At 39.6% G+C, this 21,947-nt stretch overlaps 1 protein-coding gene across 2 annotated transcripts in view; it reads right to left on the bottom strand.

The window, feature by feature from the left end:
- Nucleotides 1-21,947, bottom strand: part of ADAM12 (ADAM metallopeptidase domain 12) — a 180,807-nt gene that overhangs the window by 48,355 nt on the left and 110,505 nt on the right. For both annotated transcript variants that reach the window (XM_026065683.1, XM_026065684.1), the window contains exons 6-10: nucleotides 20,042-20,107; nucleotides 19,633-19,704; nucleotides 16,988-17,157; nucleotides 15,696-15,780; nucleotides 10,174-10,322 (exon numbers count right to left, since the gene is read on the bottom strand). In XM_026065683.1, coding sequence (XP_025921468.1) covers nucleotides 10,174-10,322; nucleotides 15,696-15,780; nucleotides 16,988-17,157; nucleotides 19,633-19,704; nucleotides 20,042-20,107 — 542 coding nt within the window. The remainder of the gene's footprint in view (nucleotides 1-10,173; nucleotides 10,323-15,695; nucleotides 15,781-16,987; nucleotides 17,158-19,632; nucleotides 19,705-20,041; nucleotides 20,108-21,947) is intronic.

The raw sequence follows: 21,947 nt of genomic DNA, 5'->3' as shown, positions 1-21,947 counted from the left end.
TTAACTTAACGTCTGTACTACCTGGTCTCTTAATAAATCAGGACTCCAGGACAGGAGTATCTGATTTGCAGGCAGCATAGCTCATTTTTTTCTTCTTTTAGAAGATCCAGAGGAAAAACAACTAAGGCATTAACAGTGCCAGAAATCAGACCGCATTCCCACAGCATTCCTGCCTTCCTGGTGTGTGTTGATACAGTGTATGCTACAAGATAAGCACTGAGGAATAAAAAGAGCTTTCTCCCCAYGTCATATAAATAATTTCAGACAAACGGAAGTGGAATTCTGTCAAAAAATTTCCTAAATATAGAATAACAAATGTATCATTTATTCTAGCTTCTCCTTCCTTCTTCACAGAGCTTGGACAAAGAAAATAAGCTAATTAGTATCAACACTGCATGTAATCATTATTTCAAGCTATGAGAAAAGAATGGATCCAGCCAAGATCTGTCTCTTTGGGGTCCTTATAGGGCAAACAAAAGCTTTCACTCACAGGAATGAAAGGCTTCTAACAAATCTAATGAAATCCATAGGTATCCTCACGAAATCCTGGTCTTATTGAAGTCAATGGGAGCTTTCCTATTGATTTCAATGGAGCCTGGATTTCACATCTAATGTTGGTCTGCTGCCAGGAGGATGTCAATGATGAACACAATTTCCATGCTATGTTAAAAGAAGCCAGAAAGGCTCCCTAGGACACCAAAGTTATTCCACCTCTTTATTTTCAATGACTTTACACTAAAATAGGTGGTGGCTTATCTTCATCTCAGCACCGCGGCTGTGTCATACAGTTTTAAAAAGCTGAAACGGAACCTACTTGCGTTTCTGCCATGAGAATCCTGCAGTAAATGCATATGGGGCTCTATAATACACTATGACATTAGGAAATCAAAAGACTCACTTTGCAAGAATCAATTGTTAGGGTAAAATGGACATCTCTTCTCTCAGAATTTTAAACATTTTGTACATCTATCCCAGACACAAAAGACTCTGCGATTCCCATGACAACTGTGGCAAATGCAGCTGTAGGCATCATTTAATTACAATGATTCAGACTTCCAAGTCAACATCAGTTCCTTAAGTGCTTCAGGGCATACAACACACGTCCAAAAAGAAGCATTCATGTGACCTTAAGAATATGCCCTTTAAGGTATGTTTCCATTTATATACTAGGAATTTGGAATTTATTAACACCAATTAAAAATGGGCATTGTGTGCTTAATTCTCCATGCACTGCATTACAGATTTGTCCCTGCAGGTTGAAACATTTTTCTGATGAAACAGAAAGCTAAGACAAAGGGAAATGTCCTTATATGATTTGTTCTCATGAGTCACAGCAATGGCAGTACTGCAGGAGAAAAACGTCCCTTACAGAGCTATATTTTATATGGATATTACACTGAGAAGACAAAACGCAGCTGGACTCTCACATACCAGCATCCAAGCCAGTAAAACCATACTCATTCTGGATACATCATACAGTAGAAAACATGACTTGTCCTTAAGTATCTGCTGTAAATAATCAGAATAGAAGTAAAAGGTGTTTTCATTTGAGAAGTCACCTCTCCTTGTCAGCTTCACTTACAGAAAATGCAGGTTGTAAATCTGTATGAGTTCTCCTCTGGAATACACCAAAAAAGCAAAATAATTTCTTTTCTAACAGCACATCTATTGAAATGTAAAAGACTAAACTAAAATAAAAACCAAAAAATATTTTTTAAATACCTGCCCCATTGCTGTGAGTGTTACTTGTTAGCAGTGATCCACTCTTACTTTAACCAACGCTACTAACTCTTGAATGCTGATCTTTCTTACTACAGCAATTAAATATATCTGTAATGTATAGAGATTATTAATAAAAAGGGATGCCGGATGCCCTACTGACATGGGGCTACTTGGAGTTAACTGAAAGACTGACGTAATTCTATATTCTTGTGGCTGTTTCCTACTAAAGGAAGAACCAGAGTGCTGTGTGCTAAATTACTAGGGCATAGGGATATGTTGCTTAAGTTTTTTTATATAAGCAGTTGCACTGCTGGCACAACAGACCTAGCTCTGTCACAAGCAATTTATTACATCAGTATATCAAGTTTATTAAAAAAAAAAAAAAAAAAGACAACAAAGCAGTCTGTCTGTGCAGAGCTCAGCTCAGACCGGTTTGGAAGCATAAACAGCTTCAGAGTTTAATTACAAACTGTTTACATCTTAAAGATAATTTCATTTTCTTCAAATTGTAACAGAGGTAATTCCAGAGAGTTCTGCTGACTCCACAGTTTAATGTCTCTAAGCTGCCAGACTGAAAAAAGCAACATAAGGTCTGCACAACTGAAAATAAACCGAGAGGGGTCAGGAAATACAGTGCTAACTAATAATGGTTTGATTATCTAATGTTTAACAGCTCTGAAACTACGAGGTACTGTGAGATGTCTAGCGAGGAGAAAGGAGAACCAGTCTGTGTAAATTAAAAAGTCCTTTCCCAAACTATTCCTCATCTCTATCCCATTCTTAGCATGACCTTCTGACAACTTTTTTTTTTTTTAACCTTATGCAGTGTCGAATAAGTGTTTTTCACTTCAAACTGAATTCAGTACCAAAGCCAAGATGCTGATTTCATGGCACATCTGACTGGCTCCTGAAGCCAGCCTGGTGCAAAGCTCTGAGGGGTGTGTTTTCACAGCCCAGTTCGGTAGACTCCAGAAGTTCAAAACCTGAATAGCCAAAATCAAGCTCTCCCTGTACCCTGCTTCCTTGAGATCCCTTTTCAAAAAAAGTGGAATTGCCATTGAAACTAATACTTAACAGGGAGTTAATTAATACTTAACAGAGAGCTGAGCCTACTGAGCAGAATTGTTCTCCAAAAGACATCAGCTGCCCATCTATCATGCAAGTATCTATGCAATATCTATGCATTATAAAAATCATCATTACTATTACTAGCCTTCTTTTGACCTGCAGTCCTAAATCTCATTAATGGTAATGGGTGATATGCGAGGGAAGAACAGATCTTCAGCACTATCAAAGGCCAAAAATTGCTTAATACACTAAGGTCAGGGTGCAGTTCCCCCCGATGCTGCCCTTGTTGGTGAAGACAGATGAAGAAGCTGCTGAGTGTCTCCTCATTCTGCCCCAATCTTGCCGTTCACCCACTTCTCCCTTGCATCAGGATAATTGTTTGTGAGCCTGAACTGCAAAATAGGTCACTAAATAATCCTCATTAAATATAACCTTCTGCCTCTACAAGTCTTATTCTTAACTGGGATGACTTCTGTGATCTTGGTTGTCATGTAGCCACACAAGATGTTCTGAGTCACTGGAGGAGGACGCAAACTGCAGCCTGGGAACAGACAGATTGGGATTCAGACCTTAGGCCAATTTCTCCGCCAAAACCAGTATTTCATGGAGTATGCTGTGGGTGTAATTTGATAATTAGAAATATCTGATGGCTTTTAGATAGAGACCAGGTACACAGCTACATAATTCACATGACTGTGACCTAACATTTAGTTTTACTTTAGCAGAAAGAACAAACACCTAATCCAAACTGTGACACTTGCAATGTCTCTGGGGAGAATTTTCAGGATCACCCCTGGGCCGCAGCAGCTTGGCGCAGAGGATGCCCACAGGTTGCTGCACTCTTGCAGTGCTGGCTGTATGCGAGGGCTAAAGCTTCTGCTAAGCCTTACGGTGGGCAGGAACACTTGAGAAATCTTAAAAGACTGAGCACTCCAGAATCTGAATCAGACCATGCAAGTTATGAAAATTAAAACACAAAAATACGACTTTCAACAACATGAAACCACAGGAGAAACTGGGTAACTGGGAGAAGAGGAGAAGGCAAATAAATAGCTATTTTATATGGCTCTGATAATATACTTGCTACCACAGAGGGTTGTCAATAGAGGGTAGTCAACGCAACCAGTTCTTCTTTACCAGCAGAAACAGATGCTATAAATGACATAAACTGAAGAGTAATTCACTTCCCATTGGCTACTGAAGCTAAAACATGAAAAGAAAGCATGAAATGTCTCCGTTTCTTAGTGGCAGGTAGCTGCTTCTCCCAAATCAGAGACCGCTACATTTTCCGAACAGTTTAGCTTTCTGTTGAGAACTGGCTTATAACATGCAACAAGGAACAAATGATTCCTATCATAATCCTTGGGTGCTTGGGCAGTTAATGGAATGAAACCATCGACCGGGTTATCACTAGTGGGGCAAGTAGGAATGCTCACATTTAAAATACCTTTTCTGCAATTCAGAGTCTTGCTTGGTGTCACTTTCTAGCCACTCATGAAGAAAAGTTATAGACATCTGGTATTATTACTAGGGAAAAAAACCTTGTGTTTCCACTTAAATATTTTATTTAGCCTTAATTGTAACTAATGTTCAGTGCAGAATATCTAATTCTTCCTAGAGGGAATTAAAATATAGTATGTACTGATGCTCTTTTTCAGTAGCAACTAAAAGAAGCCCTCCTGGTGACTCCTCCCATCTTTAAATTTTCCCCCTCTTCCCCAACTTACATTGAGCAAATTAGTTTAATTTGTGACTGTCACTAAACTGATTCTTTACAGATGCTTTTTTTTTCTTTTTGCTCTCACTCTCATTCACAAATCTGCTGCTTCCCATTGGGTATATTTTTTAATTCTAATCATAAAGGTTTTAATTTTATTTAAAAACATACTGATAACAGCAGTTAATTTCCAGATTTGTTAAAAAAAAAAAAATCCCCAAAGTTCAATAGTAAATGAACCAGTATTTTTCTATCTACCTTGTACAATTTCTACTGTAGGCTCTTTCTGTGTTCTTAATTGTTCTCTTCCTCCAAATCCTGCTTCCAAAAATTCAGTAATTAAAGTGAAATAGTGTACTGAAAGGCAATTACTCAAAATTAGCTGTTATTTTCTATTGAGAGGCACAGTTCCATAAAAATCCTCTATAACGATGATCAATAGCTCAGAGGTTAAAGAATGGATTCCATTTCTCCTTTTTCTTCACTTGCTTATGATCGCTACACAAGAAACCTGGTCCCATAGGTATAACAAAGCCCCAAACTATCCTGCTGCATAGGCAACACCCAGGTATTTCCACCAGCATGAAGTCGGAGTCCAAACTCCACTGCCCTGTAACATATGCAGTCATATTTATTTGGGGAAATTGAATTTAAAACCTGACCAAATCAAAAAGATCTACTGATTTCAAATTCTAGCTGTGAAAACAGAAATGATAACACAAGATTTATGGAATGAAAAAAGGCTGTCAGGCAAATTTGAAAGGCTGTCAGGCAAATAGCTGTGGCCAAGCCCTCTCTCACATGCAGGGTTTTGCTGTTGACAAAGCGCACAGATTTATACCAGTTGCATCCATGTCTTGAAACAATAGTTCATACAGTATTTATCTTTTCATAAGGATTTGTTATTTTCAATTACTGTGCATTTATTTTATCTCTTCTTTTTCATGGTCTTTGAAGAGAACAATTTACAACCAAGGTAGAAGTAAGAGGGGAAGTGGACTCATCATGTCAGAACGTGACCTGCTGCCAGACTGTACATGACGTGCGGTAGGACTTGGGAGACCAGTCACAAAGTGGTGGCAGTGTTTAGAGTTCAAGCTTAGACATGTGAAGGCATGTCCTTGCAGAGATAGTCATCGTTCCTCAGTACGACCCTATCTTTTACCTAGCTACTATTGTAATTGTTGGCAGGAACAAGCTGCAAGTTGGTTCACATTTTCCATTGGTATCTTCAGTGCAATGGGGCAAATGGGGTCTGCTGAATGGAGCTGTAAAAGCCCCATTTGATCTGCAGGTGTAAAGACAGCTTTCAGATTTTGGTTAAGACATGCACCCTTCCAGGCCAGTGAGGTATTTCATCTCACAATTACATGGGTAGCAAAGGACATAGGATGTGGTTAACAGGGCAGAACCAGAGAAAAATCTCTATCATTCCCATAGCTGGATGCAGAAGGGACTGGAGGAGAGACTGGAGAGCAGCTCTTTTCCAGTCATCCTGTTTTCTATCAGCATGGTGAAAACCTGTCTGTAGAAGTGCAAAGCTGCTGCATGAAAGCAAAGAGCGGTGAAATAAATGGCTCTACCTTAGGAGCCTGCTGCATTCCAATTACCTGTGGCTTAGATGATTCAGCAACAAGAATTCTCCTGATCGTGGTAAGGGCAACACATTTCTGTGAGGTGATGGGGAAAGATGCTTTCCTTATAGCAAGCCAACAGGACTCTGGAACCCCACTGGAAAGGGGGGCACATATGAATGTGCTTGGTAAAACTAGCTATCATTAGTGGACTCTTGTGCTCTTGTTAACACCTAAATGAGGGGAAAAAATGGAAAGTCATCCAGGAGTATTTTTTGTTAGAGGGAAGAACACATTTACAGTATGCTCAGCTTCACTGAAGATTAGTTAGCTGTGTAAGTCCCCCATGTATATATTAGAAGAGCATGCTTTTGACAAGCGTACAGATACATGGGTGATGTGAAGTACAAAGGCTTGGGTTTACAGGAGAGGAGAAAGCTAACTAAAAAAGTTTTGCTCCCCTTAAGGCTGGCTAGAAATTTCAAGCATGTATGAAGCTTAAAAGCTTCCAATGACTTTGACAAACTCACCTGGTTTCAAACACCATGGAGATAGGCGTGCACAATTTTGATGAAGGAACACATTAAAAGCACATTTCCAAAATTATTAAATAGACAAGCACTGTCAATCAGCATAATTTTGCTCTGCAGGTTGTGTTAAAATCTTTTAGTTGCAGTAATGTAAATCCAGAGTAATGCCTCAGGTTTCACTAGAACTATTTGGGATTTATCTAGCTGTCAGGAATCTCCTAGTAGTAGAAACTTCAGGGAGGTACTTAGAAAACAAGTGGAGTACTGAAATGGCCTCACTGACTCTCAGCTTAGTCCCTTTGTTTTCAGATGCTGCAGTCTCAGTAGAAGATCTATAAATTTCTCTAAGATTCCTTATACTCTTCTTCTTCACTTGGAACAGTTTATGGTCAAAACAACTAAAAGAAGTGAAAGAATATCATTAAAACATATGCATCAAAAAGGGGAACAATGCCTTAGTAGTAAATACTTTCTTGTTGACACTATTTTTATAACAAAAAGCCAAACTTCTATTGTGGGTTTTGTGTGATTTCCCTAACAGATACTTGAATCTCACACAGAACTGAACTGCCACAAATTCTCTTTTGGGTTTTATATGCATAGCTCTGTGTTATACAGAATATATTTTGCTAAAGCTTTGGGTCTTTAAAGCACTTCTTGCTCACACAAAAGTGGTACACATCTTGCTGGTATCTTTTAAGAGTAAAAGCTATAGGAAGCTCATTAAAGGATAGATCCAACAGAGTTTAAATTCCACTGATCCCAGGAGATTGTTTCCACCAAGAAGTAATTTCCAAGACAAGTTTTGAATGTTAACCCCTTCAAAGACTGAAATGTAAGAACTGAAGGAAGATGGCAATAATTAATGAAATCACTTCTAAGGAAAAAAACCTTCAAACATTCCCCTTTGCTGCAGAACCACACAAGTGACCCCAAAGTTGAGTTTGCAGAAGCCTTTCTGTTATAACTCAGCCATTTCCTATTCTTTTTAGTACTCAGATAAAGTCTTCTCAGGGGCTCATACATTTTACACCAGCTTCAGCCCAAGAATGTTTTCCCCGACTCTTGCACTTGTTAAATCTTGCTTAAACCAACAGACATTAGAAGGTCACAGTGTGGGTGCCAATGAGTATACTGAGAGATGAGGCTGCCTCTCCAAGCCAAATGCACTTAACTTCCCTGAGATATTCTTTGTTTTTCCTATTTTAAGAATGTTTCCCAGGTAGAGAATATTCCTTTAGTCAGGCACTTACTTCCAGAGCTGAAAACATTTTGGTGTTCCTTGAATAATGGTGCTTAAAGGAATACGCCCATCTGTCAGATGTTGAGTAAATATTCAAACTGTTAATTTTCAATTGGTAAAATGCAGTCTGGCTTAAGGCATAAAGTATGCTCCTGGAATACTTATTACAGATTGACAACACGGTATGAAGGTAAAGCCTAAGGCTACAAACCTGATGTTAAAATTTCCATTCATAAATCAATAGTCACTGCAAACCAGCCTCCTCTGTTTTGTGAATGCCACAACACTTCCTCAGGCATAAGTTGTATATAAAATTTGGTAAGATCTGAAGAGCATTATGAAGCTGAAGTATACCTGACAGCCACTTCTCAAAACCATCACACCCATGGAGTGCTGGTGTTGTGCACAGCACTGCTGAAGAAAGCACACCCTTGAATCTGTAAGGTGCTACAGAAACCCTGGAATAAAGTGAGCTGAGTTGCTTGGATTCATTTATGAGGAATACGTTAAGCAGGTGTAACCATTCTCTCTGCCCATGCTCTGAGCCAACCAACAGCCAGAGACCAAACTGGAATGCCAGGTGCCAGAAGATGGCTTCAGATAAACCCAAAGGACTATGGTGCAGAAGGCAGAACTACAGAAGAGCCATCTATCCTCACGTTAGAGATATCTTCACAAGATGAGTTCAGAAAGTGTCTAGAAATTTCTACCCTGACAGCATCTCAGAAGGTTGCATGCATCCTTCAGGAGCTCAGATCCTGGACCTGTCTGACCACTGCATAGAAGACACCACATCACCTCTCTCAGAGCTCTGTTTCCAATTTCAGTTTGTTTTCACAGTGTACGTAATAGCCCTGATGTGCTGCAGAATGTAATTCCACAGGGATATTTATTACCTATTGTTTTAGAAAAGCCAAGCTATTTTTCTTTTCCAAAGTATAGAAATCACTCTCATTCTCCTCCAAACATTCAAATCTCTTTTCATTGTTTGTCCCCTAACTTGCTGTGCTTGGCCTCTGGCCAGAATCCTTTTTTCTGCCTTGAAGGAGGGTGACAGCAGGCCTTTGAAGAAATGCCAAAGCTGCTGTTTGGCTGACCAGCAGGGAGCTCTCCAGCACAACGCTCCCTGGCCTCTCCCAGTCTGCTCTCCTTTCCCAGAAACATGCAGTCCCGGAGCTAGCAGAGACTGAGCTGATCACAAATCCCTGAAGAAGAGATTCTTAAGCAATGGATAAAGTTTAAGCACACACAGAGAATGCTAGACCTGGAAGAGACATCAGAAGATCATCTAAGCCCATCCGTTTGCTCCAAGGCAGATCCAGCTGTACCTACAAGACATTGCTGACAGATATTTGTCCAACTGGTTCCTACCAGTCTCCAGTCACATTTCTGCAGGCAATCCATTCCAATACAACATTTACTGTCAGAAAGCTTTGCTAAACCTAATCTCTCTAATTTAATCCCATTGTTTCTTGTCTGAATATGAATATGGAGAACTCGTTCATTATACAGTCCATTTTCTAATAGTATTTTAAAATGTAGCGAAGCAGGCTGTAATTAGTTATCCTGGTCATGACACATCCTAAAAAAGTGACTGTACTTTTCACGTCTATAAAACACCAGGCCTCTCCATTGACACAGGGCCTTTATTTTCAAAAAAGTAACCACTCAGCACTGACTCATAGAGAAGAAGATCAACTGCTGATCYGCTGCCATTATTTCCCGTATTTCTTCTGTCTTTTCTCAGAAGATATTCCTCCAGTCACTGAACAGCCCTAACCCCAGTTAGCTTACAGACTTGATTTGCTCACATGCTAATACCGCTTCACGCTTGTAATGAATGGTGAAATGCAGAAGTTTGTGCAAAACTGAAAACCCTCTCTGCACAAGGCAAAGGCTTTACAGAGGATCTAATAATATATTTCCTCCATTACTTTATTTCCTACATATTCATCTTAGACTTGGCCTTAGGACCTTGCTCATTTCCTATTATGACTACGATATTCAGTTGACAAGACAAGAGAAGGTGAAATTCTGATTCAACACTGGCAGTGTCATTTGATTCAAAAAAAAAATTAACAACCAGTTGCTTATGGCATTTTTGTCTCTCGCACTGGTAACGTAGAAATAGAAAAGTACAATGGTACATGTTTTGCTCTGATAACAAGTTTAATTGTTTCAGCCTGAGGGAGATGACTTCAAGGAGATTTGACAGGTCTTGAAAAGGTTTTTCTCCCTTAAATGTTCCTGAGACACAAAACAAAACCTAAGAATTCTCCACTATCAACTATAACCTGCCAGCGTTTACCTTGCACTTACCCAGTAGAGGGGTTCATGATGCAACCCCCTTTCTCCGTAGATGCTCTGCAGTTACAGCCCCTCTCCAATGTATCATGATTCATTCCAAAATTGTGACCCAGTTCGTGAGCCAGGGTAACTGCTGCACCTAGAGGGTTTTCTGAATGATCCTTAAAAAAATAAAAAAATAGTGAAGTCAGCTTAAAAAAGTGGTTAAAAATACACATTGCCCTTCTAAGGTCCCATTGCCTATCCTTCAAAACGCTTTATAAACTTACCAGCTGTGGTTATATTGTTGTTAAATGCACAAAATTTTAAATTCATTAAATCAAACCATTTTAAAATTTATGTATACCAGGTACAGACTGGGAATTTCAAAGCAGCCTATCAGTCCTGGCCACCTTGTTCCCCTAGACATTTGACACCATTGGGCAGCTTTGAACATCCTGGTCATCTCTATTTAGGGCCTGAAATTGTCCCCAGCTTCTACTTTTCCCCTGCCCAGTGACACCCCAAAATTCAGGAGACATGGCAGTAGCAGAAAACAGTAGTCCAGGTGTGGAGTGTTGGGAAGGGTGATACTCTGTGGAGAGCATGAGGGAGATGGGGGAAAAGTTCGAGAGAAGATCCTTCATGTCAAGAGGTAAATTGCAAATGAAGCAAGAGACTTCATTTGGACTATTTAATTCTCATCACACTGTTTCTTTAATATCAGAAATTCCAAGAAGAATTCAAAATTCTTGTGTGAAAAACCAAGGACCTTTGAGAACCTTATTTTTAAAATGAAAAGACAAAGCAAGATGAAATTCTAGATAGCCTCTTGTTAACTCCTATGAATATTCTAAATGTTGCAAATGTCCAATTTGAAATAATCACATTAATCCTTGTTGAAATGCTGGTTTTTAGACACATATTTCTGAGAAATTCACTGCATGGTTTGATTACAGACTGCTGATCAGACCGATGTTTTGGACTGGTCACAAGTAAGAGACCTTTCCACATTGTTCACTTTCCTTAAGGGAAAAAATTCCCACTGCATTCATATAAAAGCTTCCCCAGAAGGCATCATCATGAAATATAAATGTATGATCCACTATATAACAGTCAGTAAATGGAATTACTAGGTACAGCTGCCTCCTCTAAAAGCATATATGAATATATTCAGCTTAAATAACTCCTCTAGTATCAGCTACGCCAGTCTTCACACTGAATTTAAGAGAAAGGTAAAAACATCTAAAACATTAGCTATATATAAATCAAACCCTTAATACATGCTTTGGTTTGGGTTTAAGAGTTTCTTCTTTCAGCTGGATGTGCTAAATTTTTTAGTAAATCAATTCTCAAATAGAAAACAAAATCAAAAAGAAAATAGAGTCAAATTCTGAAAACAAGAAACTACTCCTTCTGTATTTGGAATGAACTCAAAAGAATTTTATCTTTTAACAAAGGGTCTTTTTTTAGGTCTTCCTGAATTTAAAAACTGAATTAAAAAAATAGCTGTGACTAATAAAATATAACTCTGCACGCAAATGTAAGATGCCTGTTTGATAAAAGAAACTGTACAAATTGTCTTAGTAAAAAAATCTAACAGCAAACACATGCAGCAAAATAATCTGTAATAACCAATAATCCATAATAACCAAGAAAATATATATTCCTGCATGATGCCTACATACGGAGATGTCTCATCTAGATACTAGTCTCATTCAAATTGATTTACCTTTCTGCTTATGGTAATTTATTAAATATTTAGAGAATTCAGTGTAATTGAACCTGATGTCATAAAAAGAGTACAACTTCTTGCTCAACTGGAAAACAACCCAGGACTGAGTATTAGGAAAACAATGATATAATGTCCATCTAATTTACCAGAGAAGAACAGGAGTGATGCCTTTAAATTAGGGCTCTGTGATCAAGAAATGCCTTTAAAACTTGAACCATCTAAACAGACAACAAACTGAGTTCAGTTTTTCTTCATCTTGCCAGTCCCTTTTCTGCGTACCGCACAGAGATTCCACTTACTTGAACACCTCCAAAGCTGGCAATTAAAAATGAAGAAAAGAATGCACACAGTCCACTCTAGAATTAGAGCAATAAATGCTCTGAAATGTAATTTGTGTCTTGAATAGGCAAACAATTATTGCAAGACATGCGGTTCTCATTATTTGCTCAGATCCACTTGGAATGCTATTTTATCAGTTTCTAGAGTGGGTTTTTAAAACAAGGAATGTGATGTCTCAGCAAAAGAGGTTATTTGAAGACAGCATAAATGAAGACTATCAAACAAACAGTAACATGTCCCATTTGATATTGAGACTACTTAAGTACTACAAGTACTAAAGAAATGAATAGCAATGCGACTTTGATGATTGATTCCACTAAGGTCTTTCAAAGTTAATTTGAGTAGTAAAAGTCATACTAAACAGTTTCACAACCACTGAATAGGCAGCCATCAACTGTTAAGACATCCTAAGCTGTTGCACAAAACACACAGCTGCTTCATTTCACTGAGATTCAGTTCTGACCTTAAAAATAAAATACTGTCACCTTCAGCTAGAAGAGACTAATGCCCCCATCCTGGAACGTCCCGTGCAGGTTCACTCAGTTGTAGCAATCCAGCTTTTCTAAAATCCACTTCCATGTAATTTAAGCAATTCACTGCAATGTTTGTGCCTCAGTCCCAACCCTTGTCATTTAGCCTAGCATCCCCCTAACCTCAACAGGGAATTCGCATGGCTGAGAACACTGCACTACATCATAGCAAATTAGCAATATTTTACTTCTAAATCCATGAATTTAGTGGGAAATCTTTTGAAATAGAAGAATGAAGGCTGAAGCCTATTTCAAAGAGTTGTTTTATGCTATCATTTGTTTTATCTCCCTACAACAACAGAGCTATCACAATGAAGCAAAATGATAATGCTCTTGACACACCAAAAACGTCTCGTATGCAGAGACCCACTCTCCCCACCTGGAGTTCCTGTTAGTGTTAGTGGGAGACAGGGGTCTCCTATACCGCTGAGAGATTCAGCCCTGCAGAAAAGCAGGCAGGGGGCAGGCATTCAGAGAGGCATGGTGGAAGAATTTAGATATAGTAGATTTGAGTACCTGCAAAAACAGTCAGGAAAATCAGATCATACAAGGACAATCCTTTCCAATTTTACATTCAAAAGTTATTTCTCATGCGATGATTCCATTGCCTCTACATTCAGGACTGAAAGTGCAGGAGTTCTTTGGGAATGAGTGTTTGGCATGGGATGGGTAAAACGTAGGTCAAATTACAAGGAAGGCTAAATGTTCAATTGCCCAGTGTTGAGATGTCTGAGCACCAAAACCTCCCAGGTTAGAACGCATTCACTATTTCATTTGCATGTATTGCAATTTTAGAGCTTTCTTCTTCTGTATGTACAGGTTTGTATCAAGACTCTTTTGCACACACCTCAATTAGCCTTTGTTATTTTGTGGGGGAGAGGTTGGACTGAGCTGCCCATTTGGGTTTTGGGGTGTTTGTTTGGTTTGGTTCTTTTTGAGGATTTAGCTAAGGAACTGGAAAGCATTTCTCCTTACATTGTGCAAGCCTCAAAAGTTTCAGTGCACTGAGGTGAGAGTCTCTGACAAACACGGCGCTTCCCTGAATGACTAAAGTTGCAGTCTGGCCCACAATTCTTTACACACTCCCTGGATTTCTCATGGACCTATAAATCAGTGTCTCCTCCATCAGAGCCCTGAAAGCACTTTAAAGAAATGCTGATTCTTGTTTTCTTGTTACTGGAATGAAACAGTTTTTGCTGTTTGTTTAAAGTGTCAGCTTCCAGAGTGAAGAGGACTGACTTTGCAGTAAAATACACTGTAACACATTTTGAAGGTTATGGTCTAAATTAAAAGGACAAAAAAATCTTAATTAAGGGCATCCCTGACTGCTGATAAAGCCAAAGCAGGGACTGATGTCTTGATGGAGAAATGGATAAAACAGGGGCTGTCTGCCTGATATATGCCCTTGTCAAGATTCAGAAGTGCTGCAGGAGACTCCTAACGGTTTTTCCTTCCTCTTTTCCTTCCTTTCTTCCTTTCCTTTTGCACCTATCTGCCAGGTACACGTCTGAACTAGAGAAAGATTAAAAAAAAAAAAAAAAAAAAAAAAAAAAAAAAAAAAAAAAGCAAAGCTGTAACAGCTTTTCTAATGCTACCAAGAGATGAGATCTTTGTCTTTTCTACAATTTTGATGTGACTTTCTCCACCAGCTCACCTGGTAAGATCTTCCAGTCTGGACCATCTATCCATCATTTTCCACAAATGCGTACACCATCCCAGCTTGGCTTCTTGCCAACCTGTCTGAGACACCATGGGGTAGCCCTGCATTTTGGARCAACCTCAGCATGCACGCTAGTTAAGAAGGAAAGAAAAACAAGGGCTTCAAATGGCTGTATCTCTGGAATTAGCCTGTTATGAGGATTGTCTTGGGGCAAAAACCTTATTGTCCTGGGCTCCAGGTTAGCACCACGATGCTTTGAAGAACTAGGAATCAGACAGCATGCAACCTCTAAGAGCACTGTGCATTCCTGAGCCCCTGAACCTTGTCTATCGAGGGATCTGCTGTGGAAGTGTCCAGCAGAGCTGGAGAGAATCACCAAATCAGCTAAGGTGGATAAAGTCTAGACAGAACTGTAGAAAACATAAAAGTGCTGAAAACCAGGTGCCTTCCTGTGAACTCAGAGAAAATCTGAGAGGTTCTTACCGCTTCCTGGCATTGTGCTCTGAAGCTGAGAGTCATGGCTACCAAGCTCTGAGGTCACCAGCTTAGCCTGTTAGCAGCCTAATAGCTCTGAGACTCCACACTTAATTTCATTTAAAGTATTTGAATTGGAAAGCTTAGTTTATTCAAAACTTCTCCCCCACCCTTCCTTGCCCAAAACATTGTTCAAAATTCAGAAATTTTATACATTTTTCCAGAAATAAAGTATTTCAGAACCACTATCAGATATTGGCTAAGATGCTTACTTGTATGTTCATTGTGTCTAGAATCTAACAGTAATACTCTTTGAGAGAGAGATGCAAGTAGAACAAATGCTGCCACTGTTTGTGCTCGTTTTCTGGCAATATAATAAAACCACTCTGCTGCAAAGACACAAAATAAAGCCTTACACAGGAAACTGTAAATGCAGAACAAAATCAATATAATAAGAGATTCAGTACAGACTGATGTTGCATGTTACACTAGTATACTCAGGTGCATAACAAATACGTGGTTCTCACCTTTCACAGTACCTCTACACCTCATTTATTGATAACTAGGAGTAGTTTCATTCACTTTGAGGATTCTTGCAAATAGGTCATGCTATATTTTAATGCAAGATTTTGTTTTGTTCACTATGGAAACTATGATTTAAAACATTTACAAGCAAGCTGCATGTAGATATAGGTAAGGCTGAGACTGAAAAAGGGACAGAAGAGGCTGATGTTCTGGTATGGAATTCACTATTACAGCCCTTGAGAACATGTTGCATCGGTTGGCCAGTTTCAACTTTTGTGCTTTTAACACTTACCATGACAACCCCGCCAGACTGCTCTGCAGTGCACATGCTCATTATGGGCGCCATGCCAATGGTAGTCCCTTGGAAGTACACCCCACTGCAGGAGGGCAGTAAAGAAAAAGAACCACAGAATCACCATTTAATGTCAAGAGAGAGCCCTACTATTTTCAGTCTTGTATTTTTGCCAGTCTCAAACAAAGATCCCATTTCAAATGTGTCAGCTCCGGACATTTGCAAGTTGAAAACAATGAAAAGCATGGATTAGTCATGCAGACTTGCCAAAGTGACAATGACAGCATTCCTGCTACTTGAAAGATGCATTTGATCACCATCCTCCAGATTTACTGCTGTAACAGGACTCTTTTTTCCTTTCTTTTTTCCCTGACTGAAGCTGGGAATACAAATACAAACATAAAAAATGTCTCTAGATCAGGGAAGAGTTATTTTATGCAGTGGGAAGTCTATATACTACTTATTATAATAGTCTGCCTACAATAAAATTATTCTAAACAAAGCGTTAATAGACATGCAGAGTAATCAAATATCTTGTGATAGACAATATGAAAGGGCTCACTCTATTCTCACACAGAAAATGTAAGAATATCTGTGCAATGAGCAAAGAGAGCACCTTCCAGTTACTAATACATAAAGTATGTTTACCTGTATAGTATAAAGAATGGTTTATTGATCATAATGATGTCTGGTTCAAGAAAGAGGTGCTTCTCTCACTTGTGTTTTTTTAAGAGTACTCTTACTTTGAGCATGTTTACTCAATTATTTTAATCGAGGAAACAGCAACAGGGTGAAAGATATATAACATTTAAACTTTAAATTACAAATACAAATGAATTGACCAATTTAGACTCCATTTTAAAGTTCACTGAGGTCTTCCTACTAACTGATCAGCTTCAGATAAAGCTCTACTTCACAGGGAGGGCAGGACTACCTCTTTCAGTAACAGTTTAAATTTAGACTAGCTTAAATTGGTTGAGAATTCATACCCAAAATATTTATCAGGTTATAATCTATCCACAATTCTATGCGACTTGTATAGAGGGAAGGCCTATAAGTAACAGAGCTATTGCAGAGCTATGAAAGGAAATTCATCTGTACCATCCGCCCATGCTGCTGAAGGGCCCTGCAAAGTACCCTTATGTTTGCAGAATGGAAAGACAAAGCAGTGCCTTCAATCCTCAGGAGCACAGATGTTCACCACGACAGCTTAACAGCTGAACAAGAATTCAGTACAGCTATTCTCGAATCACTGAAATCCCAGCCAATATTAAATATACGGTCAACTATACCTTATTAGCTGTGCATTGTCATGGGGTTTACGAGGTAGTAGTTTTAGCTTTCTCCAGTCCAGAAACTCATGGAGGCTAGTGAAAGGGTCTTGAGAAATAGAGCACTTATCCATGTCGTTCCATACTTCCACGCCAACCAGGGCTACTCGAATATTTAGTGGCCTATAGAACTAGTGAGGAAAAAATACATGCTAAGACCTGTTTTAGAACACATTAGATTAGAAAATGTCAACAGAGGCATAATGTGCATATAAACCCCTTTTGCAGAGGCCTAACAGTCCCTTTCAAGAGTCTCCCTTTTGCCTCTTCTAGGGCAAAAATGAGCACCTTATAGGACTGGACTCAGACAATCTATGATCTATGATGTAGAGAAAACATTGGTTAAGTTCTGACCTAACTAAATATCATAAGGCATTCAAAGACATCCATATACATGTGACTTCTCTATGTCTCATCTAGGTTTGATATCTTTCTTCAAGACCAAAAGTTGCAACTACCTTAATACGCCCTCCACTTTCTGCATAAACTTATTGCTATCGCAGATGACTCACTCCACAATTTCCCCCTGTTACTAGCACCACTGCAAGTCAAGAGGTAGAAGCAGAAGTATTACTGTATTCTGCTGCAGTCGTGGTTCAGAATAGTTGCTGAAAATTAAATCAGCGTCACCGAGTTTTGCTCAAAGCAGATTTAAAACAAGTAATCATAGAACTGTTGGCTACATAAACTATTATCACCTTAGTAAATGCCACCGTTGCTACAAGAGGGGAGCTGGGGCAGAGTTAACAATGGAGCAGTGATAACAATTTTACGCTAAGACTAATGTGAAGAAGGACTCAAGAATCAATCAAGTACCGATTTGGCTGATAGTCTGAGAAAAGTATGTATTAGATCTTTGCCTTGTGCATTACAGTCGTTTGGACAGARCTGTCATTTACTGAGCATAAACTGAGCATAAAACATAAATATATTGTAACATGCAAAATTAATTTTGAACAGGTAACATATAAACACCCTTCCTCCAGTAATAAGTCAGCAAGACAATTACAGAAGAAGCGGAGGTCTATTCAGCATCCTGTTTTTAATCAAGAATGCTTCTCCTYGAGTTACTGTCCTTGAAGCATCAATGGGTAAGTTCTCAGTTAAATTAGACTCTCTCAGTTATAATTTCATTACTGGAGTCCTCATTTTTCTGACCATACAGCACAGCAAAAGAAAACTTTAATCTCTTCAAAAAACACTGTAGTGCCTTTCACCTAGAGGACTCAGAGTTTACCGTATATTGTCAATAAATTACTTCACATACAAAAAGCCAGGGCATGTCCCTTTCCTTATCTCCACAGGCAAAACACTGCTGCTCTCACCCAGCCATAAACTCCTGCTTCCCTAAGTACAGCATGTTTTAAATTCTGCTATGTTCCTTGGGCTATATAGCTTATTGACCGTGTCTTTATATGTTTCTCCTTTGTTGACTTACAACTGGAACACCTCTTGATACTGCAAATGACTTTTTTTTCTCCAAATTCTTCCTCAGAACAAGCCTCTTCCCAGGTTATTAAAATCTTAGGGCTAAATTGTGCAGCTCCTTAGGAACAGTGCCTCCACAAATATACGTATTCCATATAGTTACTGAGCACTGTTTAGAGCACAGGAGAGCTCACAGCTTAGGATGTTGAAAGACATGTCAAAAGTTTAAGTTTACATTCTTGGGTTTATTGGTTGGAGAGAAACATTATCCTGAAATACTGGAGTATTAGGAAAGCAGCAGATGTGTTAGCGCCTCAAATAAGGCAGCAGAAAATATGAGACACTGTTTTTGGTGGGCCTATCACAGGCAGTGGAGGTGAACAGCGAACAGTGGCCAGGCTCTCAAACACACATTTTGACACCGGCACAAAGTCATCTGGGTGGATAAAGAGATGCGGCAAAGCCAGTGCCAGGAGCTGGGAAAGCTGCTGATTTGAGTAGGGCCAGATGCACTGGAAGGGGATGCTGGGAARATAAACCACATCGCCCGCACCGCCTTCCTCCTCTACCAGCACAGCYGCATACAGCATGGCACTGAACAAGCAATCGTGGGGAAACCACACACCTCTCTGCACTTTTTGCAAACAAACAGTTTTGTGTCCATGGAGTACTACTGGAATGATGGGTCTGCAATGGTGCTGGGTAACCTAAAAATACTGTAGTAAAGGCAAAACTGTCCAAGACAGCAAACTTTCTCAGCAGGCACGACAACAGTACATCTGGCCCAATCTTTAGCAAGTACCTTCGCCTAAATTAATTCTTTGGAAGTTCTTTTGTGCTTACAAAGGAATTTTTTCAGGACTAAGCTAAGGTCTGTTTTCAGTTACAGAACTCTTGCTCCTCCTTGCTATTGCTCTCCTTACTATTAGGCTGGGCTCTGCCACAGAACATCTGAGCTGATTCATAGCTGATCTAGTAAAAAAAGAAATACTGGAAATGTAGGACTTATTTTTACCAGCAAACCTCAGTGACAAGCTCTTTTTCTCTCTGTGAAAGTGTAATTTTTAAGTTCTAGAATCTGTTTTAATTTACTAGTGAAAGTGACATAGATTTCACAGGAATATCCTTCAGGAAGTGTAGTAAGGCTTGAAAAAGTGAAATAATTCTAATGTTCTTACCTTATCAACATAGTTTGCAATTTCTATCAGCCTCTGCTTAATTTTTTCTACGTCCTTGCCTTGTCTCTGAAACTTAGAATGCAAAAGATCAATATGCTGCAGCACTAATATAGTAATATTTCCCCCCAACAGCTACCTTACTTTGCCAGCACTGTCACTGATGCTTGGGGATTACAAAGGGCAACCAAAGGCCAACAGCAAACTCCTGTTGACCTTCATGGGACTATATCAGCCTTACAGTTATCTGAATAGGGCCGCCCACTGCTTAGCGCTCGTCAGGTAAGAAGCATTACTTTTGAGAACCACGTGTTATTATCTGAAGCACATTATTTGCAGCACCACGAAAACTAAACTAAGCCACCCGTTTCCCACCTGTACTTCCCATACCTTTTATTTTAAAGTTTCTTACCTCGCGATTATCTGCCACAATAACAAGCTCCACATACTTTGTCGTCTTCAGAGTCTCCCTCTTGTACTGACAAAAAAGATGAAAATAGCAGTTTGTTTTTGCAGTAAGTCATCCTTGGAATCAGCTTTGCCTCAGTCCAAGACAGTGTTTGCAAAAGCAGATACACATCATCTCAGATTTCCAAAGGTTTCACTACATACATACATTTTATTGTTTTCCTTTTCCTCATGAAAGTCATCCTTTTATCTACCAGAACAGAAACAGATAATGTGGTGCTCTCAAAACAACCCAGATTTGATCAGAGCAAGTAGGAAAGTGGTGCAAAGTCTCTCACAACCTTCTAGCTTTCCGCAGTTAAAATGTTTGGGTTATCCTTTCCTCCTAGGGGAATATCATCTGCAGTAGAAAGACCCTTGCTCTTCTCTGGGTACATTTAGAGAAATGACAATACAACGTTTAGCAAACATTCCACAAAATAGACAAACTGGCTGCTAAGAAAAATGAGGGATAAAGGTATACTGAGTGAAGCAGGGGGAGAGCAATTGGGCAGCTGATAAATTACATAGGAAAAAACCCCAAGAATAACTGCAGGAAAAAACAGAAAGAACTGCTAGTGTCTCAGGAAGCAAACTGTAATGCTCTCAAAATAAAAAGCATACATTTAATCCTGCATCCGCATCTTCATATACAACAGTATGTCATGATACTTGCAGTTCTAAATGCAGATCTAATCATAATGCTTATCTGCAAAAAGATCACTACAGAAAATTAAATGATTTTGTAACAGTACTAATCATACGACTGCTCCTCTGCTATTCTAAACTGAAGTGACCTATTAATGTTTGCAAAGGTTCTCTGATTTATGCCAGCTGAGCATCTCTTCTACCGCTTCTCCCTTGTTTCTGGAATAAGACAGGTGGTGAAAAGAGCTCTCAGCAGTTTATCTGACCTTCATGCCAGAGCTTAAGAGTTTTAAGCAGATGTATGACTTACTAAGTAACTATGATGTCTTGAACTAACTCTCTATAACCTAAAACATGACTGAAGCTTTCCAGTGCAAACCGTATGTTCCAAGGCAAGCTGTACATTTCCCAAGGCATTTTCCTAAGAAGCTAAGTCAGTACTGCACCTCACAGCCAGACCTTCCAGCCCGACTGCAGCAAGCCTTCCTCACATCACCAACGCGTTCCTCTTTGTTACCCACCGATTCGCAATTCAGAATGTTTCACAAGAAGCGTTAAGTTTAGAGGGACGTGACAAACGCAGCCTTCCGCAACTCTAACTTTCCAGCATTACAAATCTCCTATTTAGGAGTGCTATACAGTTTTGAAACTGAAAAATAAATTCAGTTTGGACAGTATTTCTGAACTGAGGAAGCAGCAGAAGATATCATTAATGAACTAAACGTCGATGGTATAAACACTTTGTTGGATTACACTTATTCCGAGGCCTGACAAAGGAGCTCGGGTGGATAGTCTCGCAATTTCTTCCAGCATTAGGATTCTCTGTCACCTTCTTTGCTGTACTGGAGGCAGCTGTCACCGCGATGGGGAGACGGTGTGCGCGTAGGCTTGGCACAGGCGCCCGTGCCTTGTCTGCCGCACGGGGCAGCAGCCGTGCGAAGCAGCACGCCGGGCTGCGAACCAGCACACATTCCCTCCTGCTGCTCCTGCAAGAGCAGCAGGTTCAATAGAAAGCGCCTGCCATGTCGCAGTCTAGTCCATCCGAGGCTACCGGGGCTTTTCTGTCAGAGCTCAGTTTACCCCTGCAAAATGCATTGGACACAAGCGAGACGCCACATAAGGGAAGCACAAAAATGGCCACGTGGGTTTTGTTTGTGACAGAACTGGTTTCTCAGACGCTGCAGCTCCAGTGCAGACCAGAAATCTCTCATGTGGTCCTGATC

The sequence above is a fragment of the Apteryx rowi genome, unplaced genomic scaffold (genome assembly GCF_003343035.1).
Source record: "Apteryx rowi isolate R43461 unplaced genomic scaffold, aptRow1 scaffold_23, whole genome shotgun sequence".
Lineage (NCBI taxonomy): Eukaryota > Metazoa > Chordata > Aves > Apterygiformes > Apterygidae > Apteryx > Apteryx rowi.
This window is presented reverse-complemented; position numbering and strand designations above follow the sequence as displayed.